Source organism: Cupressus sempervirens, chromosome 9 (genome assembly GCF_028749045.1).
Source record: "Cupressus sempervirens isolate cs-2001-9-10 chromosome 9, ASM2874904v1, whole genome shotgun sequence".
NCBI lineage: Eukaryota > Viridiplantae > Streptophyta > Pinopsida > Cupressales > Cupressaceae > Cupressus > Cupressus sempervirens.
Genome location: NC_143126.1, coordinates 439,335,290 through 439,356,154, shown reverse-complemented (window position 1 = coordinate 439,356,154; position 20,865 = coordinate 439,335,290). Strand labels below are relative to the sequence as shown.

The window sequence follows — 20,865 nt, the reverse complement described above, 5'->3', positions numbered from 1 at the left end:
TTTTGACCGATCAACAAGACTCACTCTGGTTAAGAGTGCGTCAAACGGTTCACTCAATCCATTGAAGCAATAGAACTTTATATGTTTTGTTTACTAGACCCACCCATCACCATATACCATTAGCGACTTTTCTTGAACACTATTTAATTTTATTTCTTCCAACTACTATTATTTAACTTCATGAAAACACATCTGAACTCTCTATGATAACACAATTAACTTCACTCTTCACTTAGTCGCAAAATATGCATCCATAAGTACATCTTTTGGTTTTGTTTATGTACGTATATTTTGGAATACAAATGCATTAATATTATATTGTAAAAAATATTATATATCAAAAAATATATTTCTGAATTCAGATTTTAAATTAGTGAGCTATTGTTTTTATATGATTTTGAGACTCCACATTCAATGCACCTCTAACTTTAAAATTTAGGGTTTCTAGCACATGATCTATTGTAATAGAATTCATCATTTCCTAAAAACCTCACGATGAGATTGATGTTTCCGATTTGATTCTTAGTTGCACACTTCTATTTGTTGTCTTTCTATCATATTCAATTTATCTAAATGTATATATCTCTAAAATCTTCTCATTGCATGTTCATCCTAAAATGTATATGTATGATGTGTCATCAACACATCTACATTTTATCTTATTTCTACTTCAATCTCTTCTAGCATCAATTATGTCATATGTTTGGTACATCTTTCACTATCATTTTATTTTCAACAATTTCGTTATCCATGTCTTTGTGCATCAGCCATATGTTCACATCAATATCTCATACAATTTTAAGCACATTCACTTTGATTTTATCTAGCATATACTCTTTGTTCTTCTCTTCATTATTCTTTATTTTCGAGAATTATTACTTCATCTTTTTTCTATTTTCTTAATATTCTTTTAGTGCCTGAAACAAATTTAGTCTACTCTTTTCAATACTCTCTCTTAAAATTTATCCTTTCTCAAATCATCCTACAAATTAATTATATAATTCAATTATTTAGTTTGATCGAACTATTGAGTAAAAATTTCAAGATATCCTATAGAGAGATTTTTATTTGGTTTGATTGTGTATTATTTTTTCATTATTTTTTAATTTGGTTGTGTAGCAATTTTTAGTATAGAAATTTCAGATTATAGTTTTTTATCTATTATCAAATGATATTATAATTTTATGAAAAATAATTTTATCAATATATATAAAATAATTTTTCATTTACATTCCAAATCATAGTAGATACAATTTAGTTGAATAAATAAGTGAAATATTCAAAATTCCACCTTTTTGAACTTTAACAATGGATGCCATTCTAACCATTTTTATGAATAATGTGTCAATTTATGCTAAATAAATATCATTGGAAAATTGATTTAGCATTCCAAGAGGTATTGACTTGGCCTACAAATTGATGCAAACTCAGCATTCCTCATTTTAATCACCGTCACTATTAAGGATATCATATATGATAAGCCAACATGTAAAAGTAAGGAAAAGAGTGGTAGAAAGAGATGAGAAGTAGATAGCTATAGTTATTAGTGAAGAACAAAAAATGAGATGGAGAGGTAGTGAGGGAGTGATGTTAGGAGTAAGCATTTAGGAGAGGTAGAAAGGGAGAAGTAGATAGTTCTAAATATTGGGAGAGAACAAAGCATGAGATAGAAAGGTAGTCAGAGAATGATGTTAGGAGCAAGTATCTAATGTTGATTCTCTTCACCAAATTTTAAAAAAATGACCCCACTATTTATTCTTCACTATTTTTTAAATATTGAACCTTAATTCTATGCTCTTCAAATCATTACTAAACATTGACGAATAGAGAGAGAGGGGGGTGAGGAGGACAAATGTTATGACCAAACTTTCCGCATCAACAACATAATATCATCATTGAATATATATGTAAAACTATCGCCATACCCCTTGGCACCTTGAATATCTAGAGTGACATATATTTTAGTATACTCTCTAAATAGATTTTCCATGTGTTACTCATACATGTATTTATACTCTATTTCAATGATTAAAAATTATGGTACATGGCACATACTCAAATTTGACAGCTCCTTTCTTTGCAAATCCTAATTATATGCGAACAGCATTTTTATTAGTGTTTAATAGCTAAACATATTATAGATTTTACTAATAGCAGTTGAAGTTCTTTGTAAACATTTTTTTTAGTAGAATAATCTCATTCCTTAGAGGACTCATAGAGATCTAATATTAGCATTAAGGGTCAATGTAATCCTGCACTTTGAAGCAATTAATAAAAGCCTTTTGCAATTGTGTTCTACCCTTGATTTGAATCTTTTTTGTTAGATATAGAAAACTGACTTCACATAGCAATCCCCACACCCAACTCGCTGTAAAATAAGAAGGAAATACAATGAAAAATCTTTGTTTTTAGAGCATTTTGTTGTAACTTGTATCCCATTTTTTGAAATCGCAGGCATATTGACAGAACTATGAAAGAAACTAAGTAGTTCGTAGCATTATAAAAATCAACAAATGCTTGTTCTCTCATGTGATCACAGAAAAAATCAATGATCTATAATGCATTTGATGAATATTTTATCAATGTTATGTGAATATTTGGAACTTCCCCATTAATTTTGAGTTTTTCCTATTTGTATATGGTCATCCCCTTCGCCGTCCCCAGAAATGGTGAAAAACAAAAGCTGTCCCCAAAACACATCCCCCAATACCCTGTCCTCAAAACTCACGGTATCATAGTTGAAAGTTGAAACCTTTTTCATTACGATCAAGTTTGAAATTTGAAGTCTCTAATCCTTTCAGCATATGAGGGTACCGTCAGCATAGCAGAACTATTTCAGAGTATAACCAACTGCCCCAACAGGTAGATACACGATCAAAATATCTTAAGAGTACCGACTGTTGATTATTTTACTGAAATTGCTTTTCAAGAAAGTTAGGAGAAGTGTTATCATTCATATTTGCATATGAAGTTAAACATTCAAAATAATACTCCGATTATTCTAGAATTGTTATAACAAAAAGTAGCCAATTAGCTACTGCAACTGCAGTCAACCATCTGTCATCAGAAGAACAAAAAGTAACATCGACAAACATTTGGCTATTCAATTAACTTGACTCCATAATCAAACAGTAAACCTAAAATGGAAAAACATCGAAATATTTCTTCACTAAAGTTTGGTATCTGGATACAGAAAACAGAATACTGAAGCCACTCCCAAATTTCTCTGACACCAGCTGGAGCTATTCCGGGTTTGCTTTCATCCATGTATGTCTGCAGGTCAAGGAATCAGCTAGTTTAGCATTTATATTGCCACTATCACACCAGAGCCATTCCCAGACAAAGAATATCATAAATCCAGCAAAACTTAGGGAAAGCACAAATAAGACTCTATTTCAGAGAGTCAAGGCCTGCCTCCTTGATGAGTAGAACATTCATCAAGATTCCAGTAATATTACATAGTTTGTCATAACGATGCTGGTTCTGCCCTATCCGAACTATTCTCAACTCATTCATTGAGTAATTTGCATTTTTACTTAAGTTTTTTTTCCCTATGCGTTAATCGTCACCAAAGAACCACCTTTGTTTATCTTGGTAAGATGGAGATCATGATTTCTCTCACAAGAAATCTGAACTATGGAAGGATTAACAAGAGTTAACTCCATCCAAGACTCCTGTCTGATGTCAATAGTTTCTACACATTGTTTTATTAGATTTCAAACCTTAAGCAAACCAAGACATCACCTTTCCACCGTGATCCTCACATACTTCTGATCCCTCAGGTGTTGTGTTACCATTATGAACTCCGTCGATATATTACAAGTTTCAGGAGGGAGTGACCACTTACCAAGGCAATTAGATATTCTGTCTTCCCATTATTTAATATCTAAACAGTATATGCTTATATCTTATAGCAGTTCTTTGGTTATTTCTGGAATGCAGTTCTGAAGGTTTCTTTTCTGATTACACCTTTGAATTCTAGTGCATAATAGCCAAATTCAGAAAGTGCACTAACCTTTAGAGTTAGCCATTAGTACAAAGAACATTTAGTCCTTACAAATAATAGAGCAACCTCCAGAAAAATACCAGCAGGATCTTCTGTCAACTACCAAGGGTTTGATTGATTACATTCTCCAAACCTAGCACAAATAATGCAATTCCCTTCACCCTTGAGCTAAACTTTATTAGACTAACAAGTTAGGTGCGAAATATACTCCTCAAATTATAATTAAAAGTCAAGTTATATAAATTTAACCTTCTCAAGCTCACCTTATCAAACTATAGTATTAATCAAATTTATAAATCCATGGCAGAATTTTCTCCCTTTTCTGCTACCTTCTTTCGCTTCCTTTCCACTTGTTTCTCCTTTCCCTTCAGTACTTCCTGAGAGAAGGTTTTTAGTGATGCTACTAAATCTTCATTCCTACGAGCTGTAAAAAAATAGCAGTTAAAAGTATTTTGGAGAGTAGAATAATCAGCCATAAATAATTTGGGCAGTTGAGCACAAAAAATAGAGATGAGTATGTTTCATAGGTGCTTTGTAATTGTTACAAAAGCAATATTTTGGTTTCGTAATTTTTCCCAAATATATCTATTATCTATATTCTCTTTATTACGTAACTACAAAAAATCTTACAAAGTTTTTAGCTTTTTCCTAGGAATAGTACAAAAACAAACTGGTTCGATAATTACCAGCAAGGATGACATCATCTATATTAACCGTTTTGCGACCTGCATGTTGTGCAAACATCTCAAGGTCCCTTGCCAGCAATTCTGTCTTCCCAGCAAAGAGAAGCTTTGTGTTAATTATGATGAAACCAAGTATCTAAGCAACAACCAAAATGAAAAGTGGAAGCATCAAAAGAACATAAATATAGAGTAACCATTATAAGATCCTGACCAGAGACAAATTGATGAAAATTGGTTTCAATGGGCCTTTTAGATGTCCCCTTTGCAACGAGCATGACAAAAATGTAGATCATCTATTTGTGAAATGCCCTTTTCCATTGAGTGTTGGAGTACTTCATTAATAAATTGAATTGGTCAAGCATTTTTCTGGACACTTTGAAAGGTTTATTCAAAAGTTGGCCAATTGTAAACAAATCCTCTGTTTGGAAAGGTCTTTGGTTTGCTACTCCAGTGAACCTAGTCTGGCACATAAGGAAGGAACATAATGCAAGTATTTTTAAATGGTAAATCCTTTTCTGTGGATCGCTGATTAATGCCATTGTAATCACCATTTGTGAACATGTTAACAGCATGATTGGAGGTAGGAAAGTGATATGATATTCAATATGGGATCACCTCATGACTAAGACCTGGGTCCATCTTATTCCACCCAAGAAGGTAACTGCTGGGATTCATGCCAGAATGTATGCAAGATCTATTCTACTGCCTACATGGAGATTAAAACTAAACTTTGGCAGTGCCTTGAGGGGCAACCCGCGCGTGTCCGGTGCTGGTTTTTTAATTAGAAATGACAGAGGTAATCTGTCTATTTTTATGCACCGGACAGGCCCTCTGTGATGATGTTATGTGCATAAAAAAAAAACGCTCGTGTGGTTGGATTTTTACAAACTTATGCAAGGATTGAAGGGGAACCTTGACCTAAAGGCGGATTTCCCAAAAGAAATCCTCCTTAAACTTGGATTTTGTCATTGAGATTCAATCCTTGGGAAGTTACTTCATTCTGAATTTCAAACTAGGAATTCTAACATGACTCATCCATTTCTTAAGAGCTAGGAGACTAAGAAACCCAAAAAAGTTGCCAAACTAAGCAAAACACTAAGCTACTGAGCAAAATAAGAGGGGATCTCATTTGCAATGGGGCATGTGTTTACTTTTGTCCTCAACTTTGTATTCGCAGAATTGGGGCAATCCTATGGAAAAAATTTGTAGGATAAACTCTCTATGGCATTTTATTAGTTGTTTTGTGTGATTTTGGTTTTGTTTTCGCCCCAAGATTGTGGCATTTCCAATTCTGTTCATTTCGAGCTGCTATCATAGACCTCAATTGGAATTGTATTTCAAGAGATAATGAGGAATTAAGTACATTGTAGGTGGGTTTTTTAAGTCTGACTGCATGTCTTTATTTCTTGTTTAAAATTTGCATAAGTGAGTTTTTTGTCAGTCATCGCATAACATGTTGGGCGTTATTTACATGCAAAGTGGATTTAAAACTCCATCTTTATATATTTGCATAAGGATATATGAACTTTGATGAGATTTTAATATAACAGTGGGCTTTTGCCCAGTTACATAATTTTTCTTTAAAATCTAAATTGCTTGCAAGTATACATCAGAAACCCATGCATGTGATTAAGTCATCAACTATATGCACTGAGAAGTGGCAATTTTGGGAGTCATTGCATGTTTTAAATAACTTGCAATTCATTCTCAAAAGCTCATTATTGTTTATAGACAGGCCTTTTATCTCCTAAACCCCATCAAAGGAATAGAGTGACGATTTTTAAGTGTATTACATGTTTTAGAGTTGGCATATGTTATCTTTTTAACATGTAATATGTAATGTGAAACTCGTCGCTGCTTATTTAAACACGTCAAGGAACACATGCATCATTTTTATATGTTAAAACACTTTTAAAGCTTATTTTTACTAAAGGTGTTGTTTTTCTTGGATATGGCATGTAGCATTAAGGTTAAAATCTTCATGTTTAACCTTATAAAAAGCCCACTATTTCCTCGAGTGGCAATTTTATGAGGCTTTGCATATTTTAAAAGTCAAAACATAACTTGCATTTTAATACAAAGTCCATTATAATATATAGGCCACAACTGGGGAAGAAATTGCATGTTTTAAAAGGCTACATAGTACATGTGAAGCCTCTATAAAAGCCCATTTTTGGGTCATTATGGATCACGTGAGGTGCAAGGACTTTTCTAAAACCCATTATTTCTTTACAAAAATTAAGTCCAGCAACAATTTCAATGTAGTTCTTTGTTTAAAGCCCATCCAGGGCATCCCAAGTTTGTTTTCAGATTGCAAAGCCCGTCTAGGGCATTATCAAACACATTTTGAAAAGAAGGCATTTTTTAACTTGCAACAAGTAAGAAGCCCTTCCAAGGGCAGTTTTGATAGTTTGCAGCTTGTTTTCATAATAAAAAACAGTGTACTTCCACCTAGGACATCGTTTTAGCATCTATTGCATGGTTTTGCATCTTCAAACTGTAATGTGCCCCAGTAAGCTTAGACCAGTTAATCATAGATTCGTCTAAATTTTAATAGGATGTATTTAATTTATGCAAGTAAGAAAACTATTTATATGTTTATTAACGTAATAGAGGTCTTATTATCCATGACTGTTAAGTTTATGCTAACCAGGAACCTCATTATTTTTTGAGTTTAAGAAGGAGGCTTTGGATGTATTCAAGTTGCTCAGAAACCTATCTTCAATAGGTTTTCCCTCGAAGTTTACAAATCCAAGACCTTAAGCCTTTCTTGGGATGATGCTCGCAAGGCACTAGGGGTTGTTGATCCCCACCCTAATTTGGAATAACCAATTGGCTGGAATTTACACTAACCTCTCTCTGAAGGCACCCTTGGCATCCCTCCTTAAATAAAAATGATAATACGTCTTAAGCATTCATATTCTACTAAATTCATTGATTACTATTAACCATTAAATAATAGTTTCCAACTTGTATGCATACTTGGAACAGAAGTATGATTGTTATAGATATTATTTGTCTGTGAATGGTACTTATATCTAATAATATATACACACACACACACACACGTGTGTGTGTGTGTGTGTGTGTGTGTGTATCCGTAGATTGATCAACTACTCCAAGTCTCAATGTCTCATATATTGTGAGTTCCTTGACTGCTTTGAGTCTCAATGATTTCCTTTTTCTTATTACTTTCCTGTTGTTCAGTCTTGTGTCTTAGACTCTTACTTGAATTCTCATGTCTTAACTCTTTTGTTTAGTATTTCCCAGAGTGAATGTCCCTTACTTCTAACTTTCCACTATGGTGTTTCTTCCTATATGTATATGGTGATCTTTTTCTTCCATCCCCCTTACGTATTATTCGTTATGATTATATATACCTAAGACTAGTGTCATGTCTCTTCATAACCATGCCTTAATAACTGCAACTCATAACGAGTTTTAGACTTGTGTCGTTATCGTAGCTTTTCATAAGTAATCAATAATCATTCATTATGATTATTTCTCTCATTGTATAGTACCAACCTTCAATATGTTTTATTGAGAATAAGATTAATATGTTTTTATCATTTAACACATATAATGCATCGAACACTCCTAATCATTGATCCCCAACAAATAGTTCTAGTCACCTTCTGCAATATCCCCTTGTATCGTCTCCACGTGTCTATGTTCATAGTTTGAGTGTTATCTTTGTTTGGTCAAGGGAAGTTGTGAATCCAAGGAATCACAACAGAATAGGCTAGCATTTTAGACTCAATTTATGTAACATGCTAAAATTTCTTACTAATTTAATGAATTGGAAATATCTAAAAATAACATTTCTTTTCAAGGTAACATGAAAGACAGTTATAACTACCTAGGCATGGATTATCGTTTCATTTCCATTTATACTTAAACAAGTAAAGAAATAACTGAATAAACTGCTTTAATCCAAATAAAGAGAAACTAACCATATCATCTAACTATAATACTTAACTAAAAATGTAGAGCATAAATATAAAGTACCCACATTTCAAGTGTTTTGCAAAGAGGCTTTGACCTTGAGTTGTGTAAGCCTTGGCTACCGGAGGAGAGGAGAAGCATTGCCATGTGCTTAACCTCCCAACCGCAAACCCTTAAGTATCCCCACACAATCTCTATCGAGAAAGGCACTGCCTACCCTGGGAATTAGGCTTGGGGCACCACTATCCAGCCATTGAGCATCTTGGTGTAAGAGCGTCAACTAAGCAGCAAGCTACGCTTAGGATACCTTCCATATACCTATCTACCAACTGTTAGCATTGTGACCTCTAGTGATCACAGTAGCAAACATGCCACTAACCTACCTTGGCCAAGGATTTGTGAGGGCTCTATGTGCCCCATCACCCACCGAAGGACTTGACAACAAGACTACACTGAGGACTGTCATGAGCTGAAACAAGTTTTTAAACAAATCAAATTACTTGCTTGAGTTACTCATGGTTCTTTCTTTTTATCATGCAGGAATAAACCATAATTCAATGATTGCCATTTTACACCCTTCATGTAGACCATGCTAGTCTTCCTGGATGACTCATTTGGTGGATGTATAAACATTTGTAATCATAGCCAATGTATCTGCCGAACTGGCCTTAGCATTTATAAAAGAAGTTTAAATGTTAAAGCATTTATAATTCTATATGCACAACCAATACATCTGCCATTTTGGCGTTGACATTATAGAATATAGTTGAATGTTAAAGCATTTATATGTACAACCAATACATCTGCCATTCTGGCATTGACATTATAAAAGATAGTTGAATGTTAAAGCATTTATATGCACAGCCAATACATTTGACATTCTAGCATTGGCATTATAAAAAGGCAATTGAATTTAAATCAAATATCATTCCTAATTCGCAAGGTGCTATTTTCTTATCTCAAGAAATATATTTCAAATATCCCTGTATAAGTTGCACTCTAGCATTCATGATCTTGGAGAGAGAAGTTCTTAAATTAGAAATGCCACAGTTTTGGAACATTCTTACGATGTGTGCATAAAGTGAAAACATCGGTTCATATCATGATCGATTCTAATCACCATTTCATCAACGGCTTCAGCTATACCTCATTATATCATTTGAAAATATAAACATAAGCTAACAGTGATGATATCATGACTTGAATGGTGGTCATTCTTATATGACCTAAACAATACTTAAATAATGCTCAGGTTTCCCAAACACCGAAGGCTATGGAAGCAAGGATGCACGATCAGCTATTGCCGCTATGATTAGGCACTGTAATATTGATTTTGTTGGATTCAACGCCTATATTAGGTGTGTACAAGCTTGTGTTGTCGGTAAATGTATAATGTAGCCAACGGGTAGAGTAGTATCCGAACGGGCGCCTGACGCTTGAGTCACCCCTTCGGAAAGGTATATGTACATGTCCGAGATGGACTTTGGAATCATCATTGATCATTGTAGTCATTGTAATCGGATTGTAATCTGCAAGTGCATACATGAATAAAGTACCTGTTCTGAATTGAATCGTGTTATACGTGTGTTGAACTTCTTACCCTATGCGGTAAACATTTGGCGTCGTTGCCAGACGAACCTGGAAGGAAGGGATGATATGAATATTGATGCCGAATTTGCCAAACAAAGATCGAAATAAGGTGAAAGATAAGAATGAACTAAGTACAGCAAAAGAAATTTTAATTTTAACACAGCAAGCAGAGCGCCGACAAAGACTTCAGCAAATTGCCGAGGGGCACCGAAGGGGTGAAGAGGCACAGACGGAGGGAGTGCACTCACCTAGTAGGCTGAGGAGTGTCGAGGAATTGCTGGAAGAAACTCGACAACGCTTGAATTTGGTGGAGGAAACAAGGGAAGACTTCCTTAACTTGTATATGCCGAGGGGAGAGTGTCCAAACGGAAGGGAAGCAACTCGCACGGCTCAAAGTGCCGAGGGAGCACAAGCGTGGAGTGATCTCTTCGTTACTGATACACCGAACAAACGGATACAGGCGGAGAATAGAACGTCACTTGAAGACTTTTCACTAGACAACACAGTTGTTGGAAACAAGACTGTTATCCAGAACAGCGCGGAAGACCAGAACAACGCGGGAGCACAGAACAGCGTGGGAGTCCAGAACAGCGCGAGATCACAGAACAGCGCAGGAGTCCAGAACAGCGTGGGAGCTCAGAACAGCGCGGGTACACAAGTACCTCAGAATCAAAAACAAGTAACGATGGCTGGCCCTAAAGAAAAGTTACCCAAGTTTCACGGTGATGGTTCAGCAGACCCTATCAGACATTGTAAAACATGTGAAACCATATGGACGGCAAATGGTGTGACGGATGAGGATGATTGGGTAAGAAAATTTCCAATGACCCTATGAGGTGTGGCAATAGATTGGTTTTCTAACACTAGTCCTCAGAAACTTACATGGGAAAATGTTAAAAAAGAATTTATAGCAGAATTCAGATTACTCCGAGATGATAATGAAATAGTGGCAAAAATCTACAGCACCAAACAAGGAAAGAATGAGACAGTCCGAACCTATGTCAGGCGACTGAAAGAATTGATCAGAAAGATGGAGAGTCAACCAGCGAATGGGTTGAAAAAGCAGTGGTTCGTGGAGGGGCTACGGCCGGCTCTTAAAAAGAAAATGAAGATTGTACCACCGACATCGTACACCGATGCGTATACTCGTGCCATGGATTTGGAAAGCGAACAGAAGACGAGTAAGAAGAAGAAACATAAGTCCTCTTATTCGGATGATTCATCCTCGGAGAGTAGTAGTAGTGATGAGGAATCGAACAAGAAGGTGAAAGCGCTACAGAAAGACATGCTGCGGATGATGAAAGAATTCAAAAATTTGAAAAAGAATCCGGATACAATAAAAGGAGAACTGTGGTGCACAGATTGCAAGGAGGACGGCCATACGAAGGGTTCATGCCTGAAGAAGCAGTTTTGTGACATTTGCCAGGTGGTAGGGCATTCTTTGAAAGAGTGCCTGTTTAACTTGAAAGCAAAAGGACACCAGCAGGTGTTACTAATGCAGGAAGCACCGAACAATAGCAATAATGCGGGCAATGATGCAACTTCAGGTGGCTATTGAAATAATAATAGATGCGAAAGGGGTGGAAACAATAACAATAACAATGGAGGCCGGAGTAGAATACAATATGATGTGAGTGGACGGCCCATGATACAGTGTCGAGCATGTAATCTTTGGGGTCACTTCGCGAGGGACTGTACTACAAAGGAGACGCCGCAACTACTGTGCAGATGGTGTGGTCCAAGGGACCATGAAGATTCAAAATGTCCAAAGCAAGGCGTAAATTTATTAAGTATTGAAACATGTGATGAGAACATGTTGGCAATCACACAAGAGCAGGCGAGGAAAGCAAAATATCTAAATGCGGAAGAGGAAAAGGAGAGGTTACAAAAAGCCCGAACAGAGATAGAAAAGCAAATGAGAGCAGAGAAGTCACAAGTAAAAGACACAGCTGAAATTCCGAAAAGAAATTTGGCGGAACAAAACATGGTGAAACAGATAATGCAAACGGAAGTGCCAATTAAATTAAATGATCTTCTTCTCACCATGCCACAGTTGCGTGCAGCTATTATAAATATGACACCGTCCCCGAGAGTAACAGAGGAAGCAAAGGATAGTAAGGAAACAACCACGGCAGCAGCAACAGATCCGATGTTACTAGCACTGACGACAAGTAGACATCTAGCAGTGGTGGAGATGGGCATTCTGGGTACGGTGCTAACAGATACAATAGTAGATGGAGGATCGGGAGTGAATGTGATGCTGGAAGATATCTGGAAAAAGCTTGGACAACCAACACTATGGCCACCCACCTTTCAGTTACTTACAGCAGATCAACATGGGATAAAACCCTTGGGCACTCTGATGGCGCAGCCGGTAACAATTGGGACACAACCATTTTTACTGGATTTTGTAGTCATTCCATTAAAGAGAAGAGGGTACGACGCCATCCTAGGACAGGGGTGGCTGGTGCAAGCTAAGGTAAAGCATGATTGGAAAAGGAATACCCGGTCAATGGAGAAAGGAGGTAGGAGATTTATAATCGATTTGCATACACAGATGGTAGGAGAAGAAGCAGCGTCGTCGGACTCAGAAGGTGAAGGCGAGAATAACAATGAAGGAAAAAAAAGGATGGAACCAAATGATGAAGGGGTATTGAGATTAGAAGGAGGGTCAACTGATGACGACCTAGATTCAGTAAACGGATTGCTACATTGGCAAATGGAAGATTACGAGGTCTTTCCAAGTTGCAATATTTTGAGTATCGAGGAAGGAAAAGAAGGCCATGAGTTTCCGAAGGAGTACACTGAACTGAAGGAGGGAGAAGCGCAAGTGGATGAAACACTTGCCCATACATTCAATAAAAATAAACCAATAAAGTATGAAGAGCCGACAGTGAAAGCAATGAACTTGGGTGATGAGAAAAATCCGAAGAACATTCTTGTAGGAGATGATTGGAACCCAATATTGAAGGCGGCAGCTTGGACGTATAAGGACTTAAAAGGAGTGTCATCAGAGCTATGTGTCCATCGGATACCATTAATCGAAGGTGCGGTACCCGTATGGAAGCGGCTGTACCGAAGGAATAAGAACTATGCAACATGGGTTGTGGAAGTTGCACAAAACATGTGGAAGGTATGGCGTCAAAAGCACCTAAGATTAAACAGATTTCAACCTAGTCAGTTAGTACTAAAGTATAATGGACGAAATGAAATAAGGCTTGGAAAATTTAGAGTTAAATGGGTTGGACCATACAAGATACGAGAAGTTGGGTATAACGGAGCAATTAAATTGTGGACACTGGACGGAAAAGAAATACCAGATGTCGTAAATGGATCAAAGTTGAAGATATATAGGGACAGGAAGGATCCTCTGCAGGAAAATAATTGAACGAAGGAAAGATGTCTGTAAATAATGTAAATAACGTACATATGTATAATATTGAAGTTGGAAGTGTCAAGTAATAAATTGTAGTTTTAAAAGTATGAAGTGCTAAAACAAGGAAACTTGAAGCATAAAGTAAATGTAGTGGAATCTTAAATATTAAATGTCAGAGGGAGCAAAAGTCTGCTGTATGGCCTACTGTATGGCCTTAGAAGATATCATCAAAGGAAAAAGTATAAAGAAAAAGCTTGAGCAAATAATAGAATAATAATAAAGTGACCGAATGGTAATAAAGTGGGAAGTGAGGGAATTTAAAAAGACCTTTTGGATAACCGTACGGCCTTCTAGATGACCGTACGGCCTTGACAAATTTAAAAATGTAAGCCATAACTAATAAGAGTAATTGGAAGATCCAGAAATTCGTATGAGGAAGCAAGAAACCATATAAGAAAGACCGTACGGCTAGAAAAAAAAGAAAAATGGAAGTAGTAAAATGACCATACGGCTTGGTTGGATGACTGTACGGCCCAAAAGAGAACATGCGCCAAATTGAATGAAATATTAAAGATGGAAATCAAAGGTCGTCAATGACCGTACGGCCTTGAGGGTTTATTTTGTAAATGAAATCAGATCGTACCGTACAACAGAAAGCAGGACCATACGAATGGAAGGAGGAACAAGCCATAAGGATTGAGGACAGTACGACGATCGTATGGTGGTTGAAAAGACGAATTGAAGAAGAGGGTGAATAAGACTGTACGGATTGAGGGCAAGGTGAATAAGACCATACGGTCTCAAGCTGAACGCCATCATACAAAGTGGTGCCAGAATAAAGCCGCAAGGAAAAGAAGGTATTCATCTGAAATAACTTCATCTACTCTTTATATTCAGAGACGAAGGGTATTAGGAAAGGAAGAGGAATTGCTATAGCCGATTCACAAAGCAAGTTTGCAAGAAAGAGGAAGTAGAAGAGCAAAAAAAAAAAAAAAATGACGACAGATTGAAACAGTTCGGAATGAGTAATGCATGATGCCAAAGGGAAGGGTAGACATAAGCAGTTGCCAGAAAGAGTGTGGAATCGGAAGAAAATGACAGAAATAGTGTGTTCGATGCAATTTTGTGTGAGTTTCGGAGTGCCAATTTGGTCCTGGCGGCAAGAGGCAGCCCCTGTATTGCAACAGGGAGCGCACCTGAGGCACTACCCCTCAACCCTGCTGGGGGCGTTGCCCCCTAGACCCCTAATCGTTGCGGATATCAGTCGTGGAAAGTTTGACCAGTTGGTGAAGACTTGGAGTTGTTGTAGGCATGGAGTGTCTGTGTACTAGAGGCACTTGGAGTAGGTGTTGGGCATGAGGCTGTCTTGGTGGATGCGTAGAAAGCTCGAGAGGAGCTGATCATCCAGTTGAAGGCAGTATGGCGACACTTGGCTCAATGTAACCAGGAGTTGGAAACAGAGAAAGCAGCACGAGTAGCTATCAAGGTCAGCTAAGGAGATAGTATTGTGTTAGCAAAGGCTACAGATGCAACGTGGTTTGGAGACCAGTTTGGTGCAGGCATGGGATGAATGTGAAAGTGATGCGACAAAAACAGAGCTATCTTGTTGTAGTAGTTAGTTCATGTATTTTGTTATTAATTTGTTTCAGATATTTTGTAATTGTCGTCCGGAGACCACCTTTCTTTTGGGGGGGATGATGTTGTCGGTAAATGTATAATGTAGCCAACAGGTAGAGTAGTATCCGAACAGGCGCGTGTCGCTTGAGTCACCCCTTCGGAAAGGTATATGTACACGTTCGAGATGGACTTTGGAATCATCATTAATCATTGTAGTCATTGTAATCGGATTGTAATCTGCAAGTGCATACATGAATAAAGTACCTGTTCTGAATTGAATCATGTTATACATGTATTGAACTTCTTACCCTATGCGGTAAACAGTTTGCATGAGTGATTGTGAAGCAAGAATGAGAGTGAGAGAAAGAAGTAATTTTGCACACAGTGGTATGCTTTTGCCAGAGATGAGAATGTTGTATATACTCAATGAGCTTTCGCACAAAAGACTTAGCCTTCTCGGCTGCATGCTCAGTTACGAGCAAGGTTACAAAGGTGGCAAGCAGTTAAAAGATACAAGGCCATTGGTTCAATGTGGCAAATATATTAATGTGGTCACCCAACAAAAAATAATATAGGGAGATGGAAAGAATTATAGAAATATAGCCGCTCAAGATGAATGATAAACTATTGACAAGGAATAATATTAACCCGTACTATTTACCTACCTATACTTGTGTATATATGTACACACACACACATGTGTGTGTGTGTGTGTGTGATATTATAAACGTATATGTCTTATTTCATGTGGACGTATACATACGTCTTATTCTAATTCACGCATGCATACATATATGTGTGTGTGTGTGTATAAATGCAAGCATATGTAGATAATATGATACTATTGTATTAAGGCATGGCAATATCACATGAATCTCTAAGATCATCAAATTCATAAGGTCACATATGTTAATTAAATGTTCAGTGATCTTTTTTAAATATTGCGTATTTACTGACCTGGTAGCTCATGGTAGTCCCTAGTATACTCTTGCTTGCCTAGCCGTTTTACCCCTTAGCCTTGGTGATTAGAACCCATACTTGTTGACTCATAGGTGAAGTGGTGTGCCTTGCCCAATTCCTTTCTTGGCAATGCTTCCCCCCTTCGACATGCTCCTGCAAGAAGAAATTCTCCGCAAAAATATCATATTCCTCAAATAATCATATTTACTATAACAAGTTATTAATAATAAAACATCATAACGGCTAACTACCATTTCACTTTTCATGAATGAATAACTAATTTTCTAATATTTCTAGATAACAATATAATAACATCATAACAATTAACTAACGTGTCATCTTCACATGAAATCATAACGATTAACCATCTTATCATTTCACATGATCATAGCTAATTTTAATTGTCAACTGACTTCATATGAAAACTCAATGGGTATACGAGCAAATTTAAATTAAGCAAAAATTGGGATGTCACGGCTTATTAATATATTACTATTTGTTTATTTACTTATTATCATATTTAAGTCATTCAAAGGAAGATAATGATTTATGAGCGATTATTATTTAGAACATTGTTTTAGGAAGAAATAATATATTGTTGAATAACGTACTTATTTGATAATTAATTTTCATTTATTATTTAAGTGAGCATCACCTAGATCCAAAGCGTGTTATGTGTTTCATTCATTCCCATGAGAGATGGGTTTTGTGAACCACTACTCATGAATCGTGGGGTCAATGAGTTTAACTCAAAAAACTTTACAGAGTTTTATTGATAGCAATATCACAATTTGACTTGTTGTGGAAAATATCTCCTACTTATCAATTGATGAGCTTAAGGGGCTTTCTAATGAATGGTTCATAAGGAACAAAACTTGGTGGAGGTTTTGAAAATGGGGTTGCAAGCAAAGTGGGTTTAACCATGGACTAAACTTTGTAGTTAAAAGCGCTCAAACTGGAGTAGTATTGGGATGGGTGACCTTCGGAGAAGTCTTGGTGCTTCACCTTTGTGAGCATCAACTAGTTCCAATGCATGTTAAGTGTTCCATTCATACTCATGAGAGACGAGTTCTATGAACCACTACTCATGAAACATGGGGTCAATGAGTTCGACTCAAAAAACTACACAATTGAATCCTAATAGCAATATCACAATTTGACTTGCAGTGGAAAATCTCCTACTTATCAATTATTAACTTGTTAATTAATAATAATAAAAATCATTGGTAATAAGAGCTTTTATATTAATTAACAAAAAAATTACATATATAGAGTTTGTCATTAAGTGACATCATATCTTCCTCGCAAGACCACCACTTACCCAAGCCAAAACATTGCAAAACACCATTACATACATCGAGATGATCACAAAAACCAGTTCACAAGAACACTTATTCACCTAAACCCCAACCCCCAAACAAAACATAGTCGCCAAAACCAACCCACAACCTGCTCGCAGGTAAAATTAGGAATACCATCCCCTCCACTTGACTCTACCACCACAGATCCACCCCTCGCCTCAGTTACGCCACCACGACCTACCAGCACGAAAACATCCATTGCCTCCACCACACCAGACCAACCACCTATCAGAGCACCTTTGTCGACATTGACACAATTTTTTTCCAAGCCACAGGGAGCTGACATCGAACCAAGGGACGCCCATCCTCAATGACTAAAGCCATTGACCTAATTGGTGGTGTCTTCTTCCTCGAATGACATTCTGGTCAGCAGCCCTTGCCAGCTCGAGTGATTTCACAACCTCCACAAGCTGGAACCACCCCTTCTCTACACAAGGTAAGTGCACCTCTGCAGGACTATCTAATGACCAAACCAAAAGTGGTTGGAGTTCATCGTTGTTTGCACCAATCATCCTCCATAGGCCATCTCCCATATGCAACCTAACTCACGATTTTGCCTTATGCACAAGTCCTCCAAACCCCCAGCCCATTTGCGCTCAAGACAGGCCTTTGCCATACTCACAAGCTCCTCTATCTCCGCACACACCATAAGTGCCAAAGCAAGAAAGAGGGATGAGATGTCCAGATTGGAACAAGGATGCCAATTGTGAACCAAGTAATTCTCCCCAAAAATAACAAACACATCCTCATCAATTTTAAACACATTGCCAAGTCTCTTGACAATTATCAGCCCTATGAAAGTAGGAATTTGTCCCATGGTCCAAAGAGGGAAATTGGCTTCCATATTGCACATAACAAACTGTAATACTACTCTGCCCTATTCAAATACACTTTGCCTTGGCTAAAAAAAGAGAAAAAGAAGACCTTTAAAACTATCGTCAAAGCCTCCAGAAGAAAGGCCTAACAATAATACACATGCCAAAAAGTTAATACTCCTGCCACCATTTTGAATGATAATCATCACGTGTCCATCCCCTTGCATATCAAATTTATTTAGACGAAACCTAGATCCATGGGTACAATTGATCTAAATTCTTCAAAAAGTTCAAAATTGTTATTTAGATACCGTGTAGCCCCCACACTGGACAATTTGTCGGCTACGGAATTTACCCCCTTGGGAACATGAGATGCCCTAAATTCATCCAACAAGGTTCAAATTTGCCAAACATATTTATTTAGATACCAAGTATCCATTCACCTTTTATAATCCCATTCACCACTATCTGAGAGTCACCTTCGAGGTGAAGCCTCCTAGCACCCAACTTTATACCCAACAATGTTGCCTTCACTATCGCTAAGCATTTAGCCCAATTTTTGGTGCCCTCTAATACTCTCTCAACTCCAATAGACAAAATGTTATTGTCTTGATGCCTTGCCACTAAACCAACTCTTGATGGACCGAGATTACCTTTTGAAGTGCCGTCAAAGTTGATTTTGATCCAACTTGGTTCACAGGGCTGCCACCTGACCTTCCCAACCATATCCATATCTGACACAGGATTAACCCTCAAAGGTCCATTAACGAGCCTAAATTTCACTAGAGGCCAGCTCCGTTGAATTAAAGCGTCCCTTTCGTTAAAAGGCACCTTACTTGCACTGGTCCAGGAAGCCGCATTTGACACTACTTCTGAGACAACCCGTTCCAGCCTAACTAAAAATCTAGTTGTATCTTTTGCCTTATCTTGGAAAATCCTTCTATTTCGTTCTTTTTTAATCTCCCACAATGTGGTGAAGGAACAATGTGCCAAATTGCTGCAAATGTAGAAGCTTGCTTAAGGATAAACCAAGACTCCAACCAATCCTTCAATTTGTCCGGCATAGGCCCCTGCTAATTCAATCTTTACAAAATGAATTGCCAAGTCGTTTGAGAAAAGTCACAATTCTAGAAAAGTTGATCCAACGTCTCTTCCACTTGATTGCAAAGGACAAACCTAAATGGGTCAACAAAACCAAGCCACATTAGCCTCTCCCCAGGGGGACCTGACCATTCCTTACCAACCACGCGAAAGCTCTTGCCTAAGGGAGAAAGCACCATGCCAACATAACCCTCGTTCCCATTCTACTATCATATGCTCATTCTCCAACAGTGAATACCCAATCTTTACAGAATATTTTCCAGTCTTGGACCCACACCACATAAGAACATCTCGCTCCCTAGATCCGATGACTGACCTTCTTCTAAGATTCCTTTTAAAACAAATTGATCTAACTGTGAGGGATTTAAGGATGCTGGATCTCTCCACTTCATCACCCTACCTGGCACGAAAGTTCCTTGGTTTAGAAATCACCAACCTTATCACCCCACATTCTCTTGGTTGAATTAATAATATCTTGTGACACCCCGACACCTTCCAAGATTTCTTGCTCGTCCCAAGAGTCGCTCTAGAAGTTCGCCAACTACCTATCCCTAACTTGCCAAGTGATATGATCCGTAATTAGACTTCTGCAACTAATGAGCAAATTCCACAGATTCAAACCCCTTGGAGGATTGGAAATAGTTAGGATCCTCTCATCCTCCATACTATCCAAATACTTTGCCCTTAATACTTTCACCCATCTCTATCCATCTATGCATACATTTGCTAAAGTAATTTGGCACCCATTGTTGTATTGAGTAATTTAGAATCTCTCAAACTCGCACCACCCATACCTTTAGGTTGGCATATCCTATCCCAAGCCATGAGGGGAATTTTATCCTACTCTTGTGTCCCATTCCACAAAAATCTATGCATCCTCTATTGTATGGCCTCAATCACCTTCCTGGGGATTCTAAAACAACACATTGAGAAAATTGGCATCATGGAGATCACTATCTTTAACATGAGAAGACAGCCTGCTAATGTCAGCCACTTGCTCTTCCATCCTTCTAACCAAGGGCAACAACCATCTACTAAATCCTTCCAGTGTTCAGCCCTACTGATATGTTCAAATAATGGCACACCCAAGAACTTCTGAGGATCCAACTTCTGTATTAAAAAAGAACACCTTGACTTGCTCCAATTCACACTCTGCCGACTCTAAAACCCTTCTCATGATTCTTGCCCCTTCCATTGATGTCACACCAAAAAACAAGTGTCATTAGCAAACTGGGAATGGAAAGAAGCCTCAATACCTCTTGCAATACAAATGCCTTTCCACTGACCACTAATTATTTTCCTTGTGATTGTTCTACCTAATACCTCTACCAACACGATCAACAAGAAGGGGGGGATGGGATCCCCTTGCTGAATACCCCAAAATAGGTTTCGAAAAAACCTTGCAAGTTGT

General features: G+C 37.5%; 1 protein-coding gene across 4 annotated transcripts in view; it reads right to left on the bottom strand.

Moving 5' to 3' along the window:
• Window positions 1–2,971: 2,971 nt before the first annotated feature.
• Window positions 2,972–20,865, bottom strand: part of LOC149539192 (Histone superfamily protein) — a 39,089-nt gene continuing 21,195 nt past the window's right edge. Inside the window, exons 3-6 of one of the 4 annotated variants that reach the window (XR_016356180.1) lie at window positions 4,693–4,773; window positions 4,270–4,430; window positions 4,016–4,139; window positions 2,972–3,273 (exon numbers count right to left, since the gene is read on the bottom strand). Coding sequence is in view for 3 of the 4 variants with exons in the window: in XM_089800512.1 (XP_089656638.1) it covers window positions 4,297–4,430; window positions 4,693–4,773 (215 nt within the window). In the remaining variant the exon portion in view is untranslated. Of the gene's footprint in view, window positions 3,274–4,015; window positions 4,140–4,269; window positions 4,431–4,692; window positions 4,774–20,865 lie in introns of those variants that run through there. The other 3 variants (XM_089800513.1, XM_089800512.1, XM_089800514.1) reach the window with 3 other exon arrangements.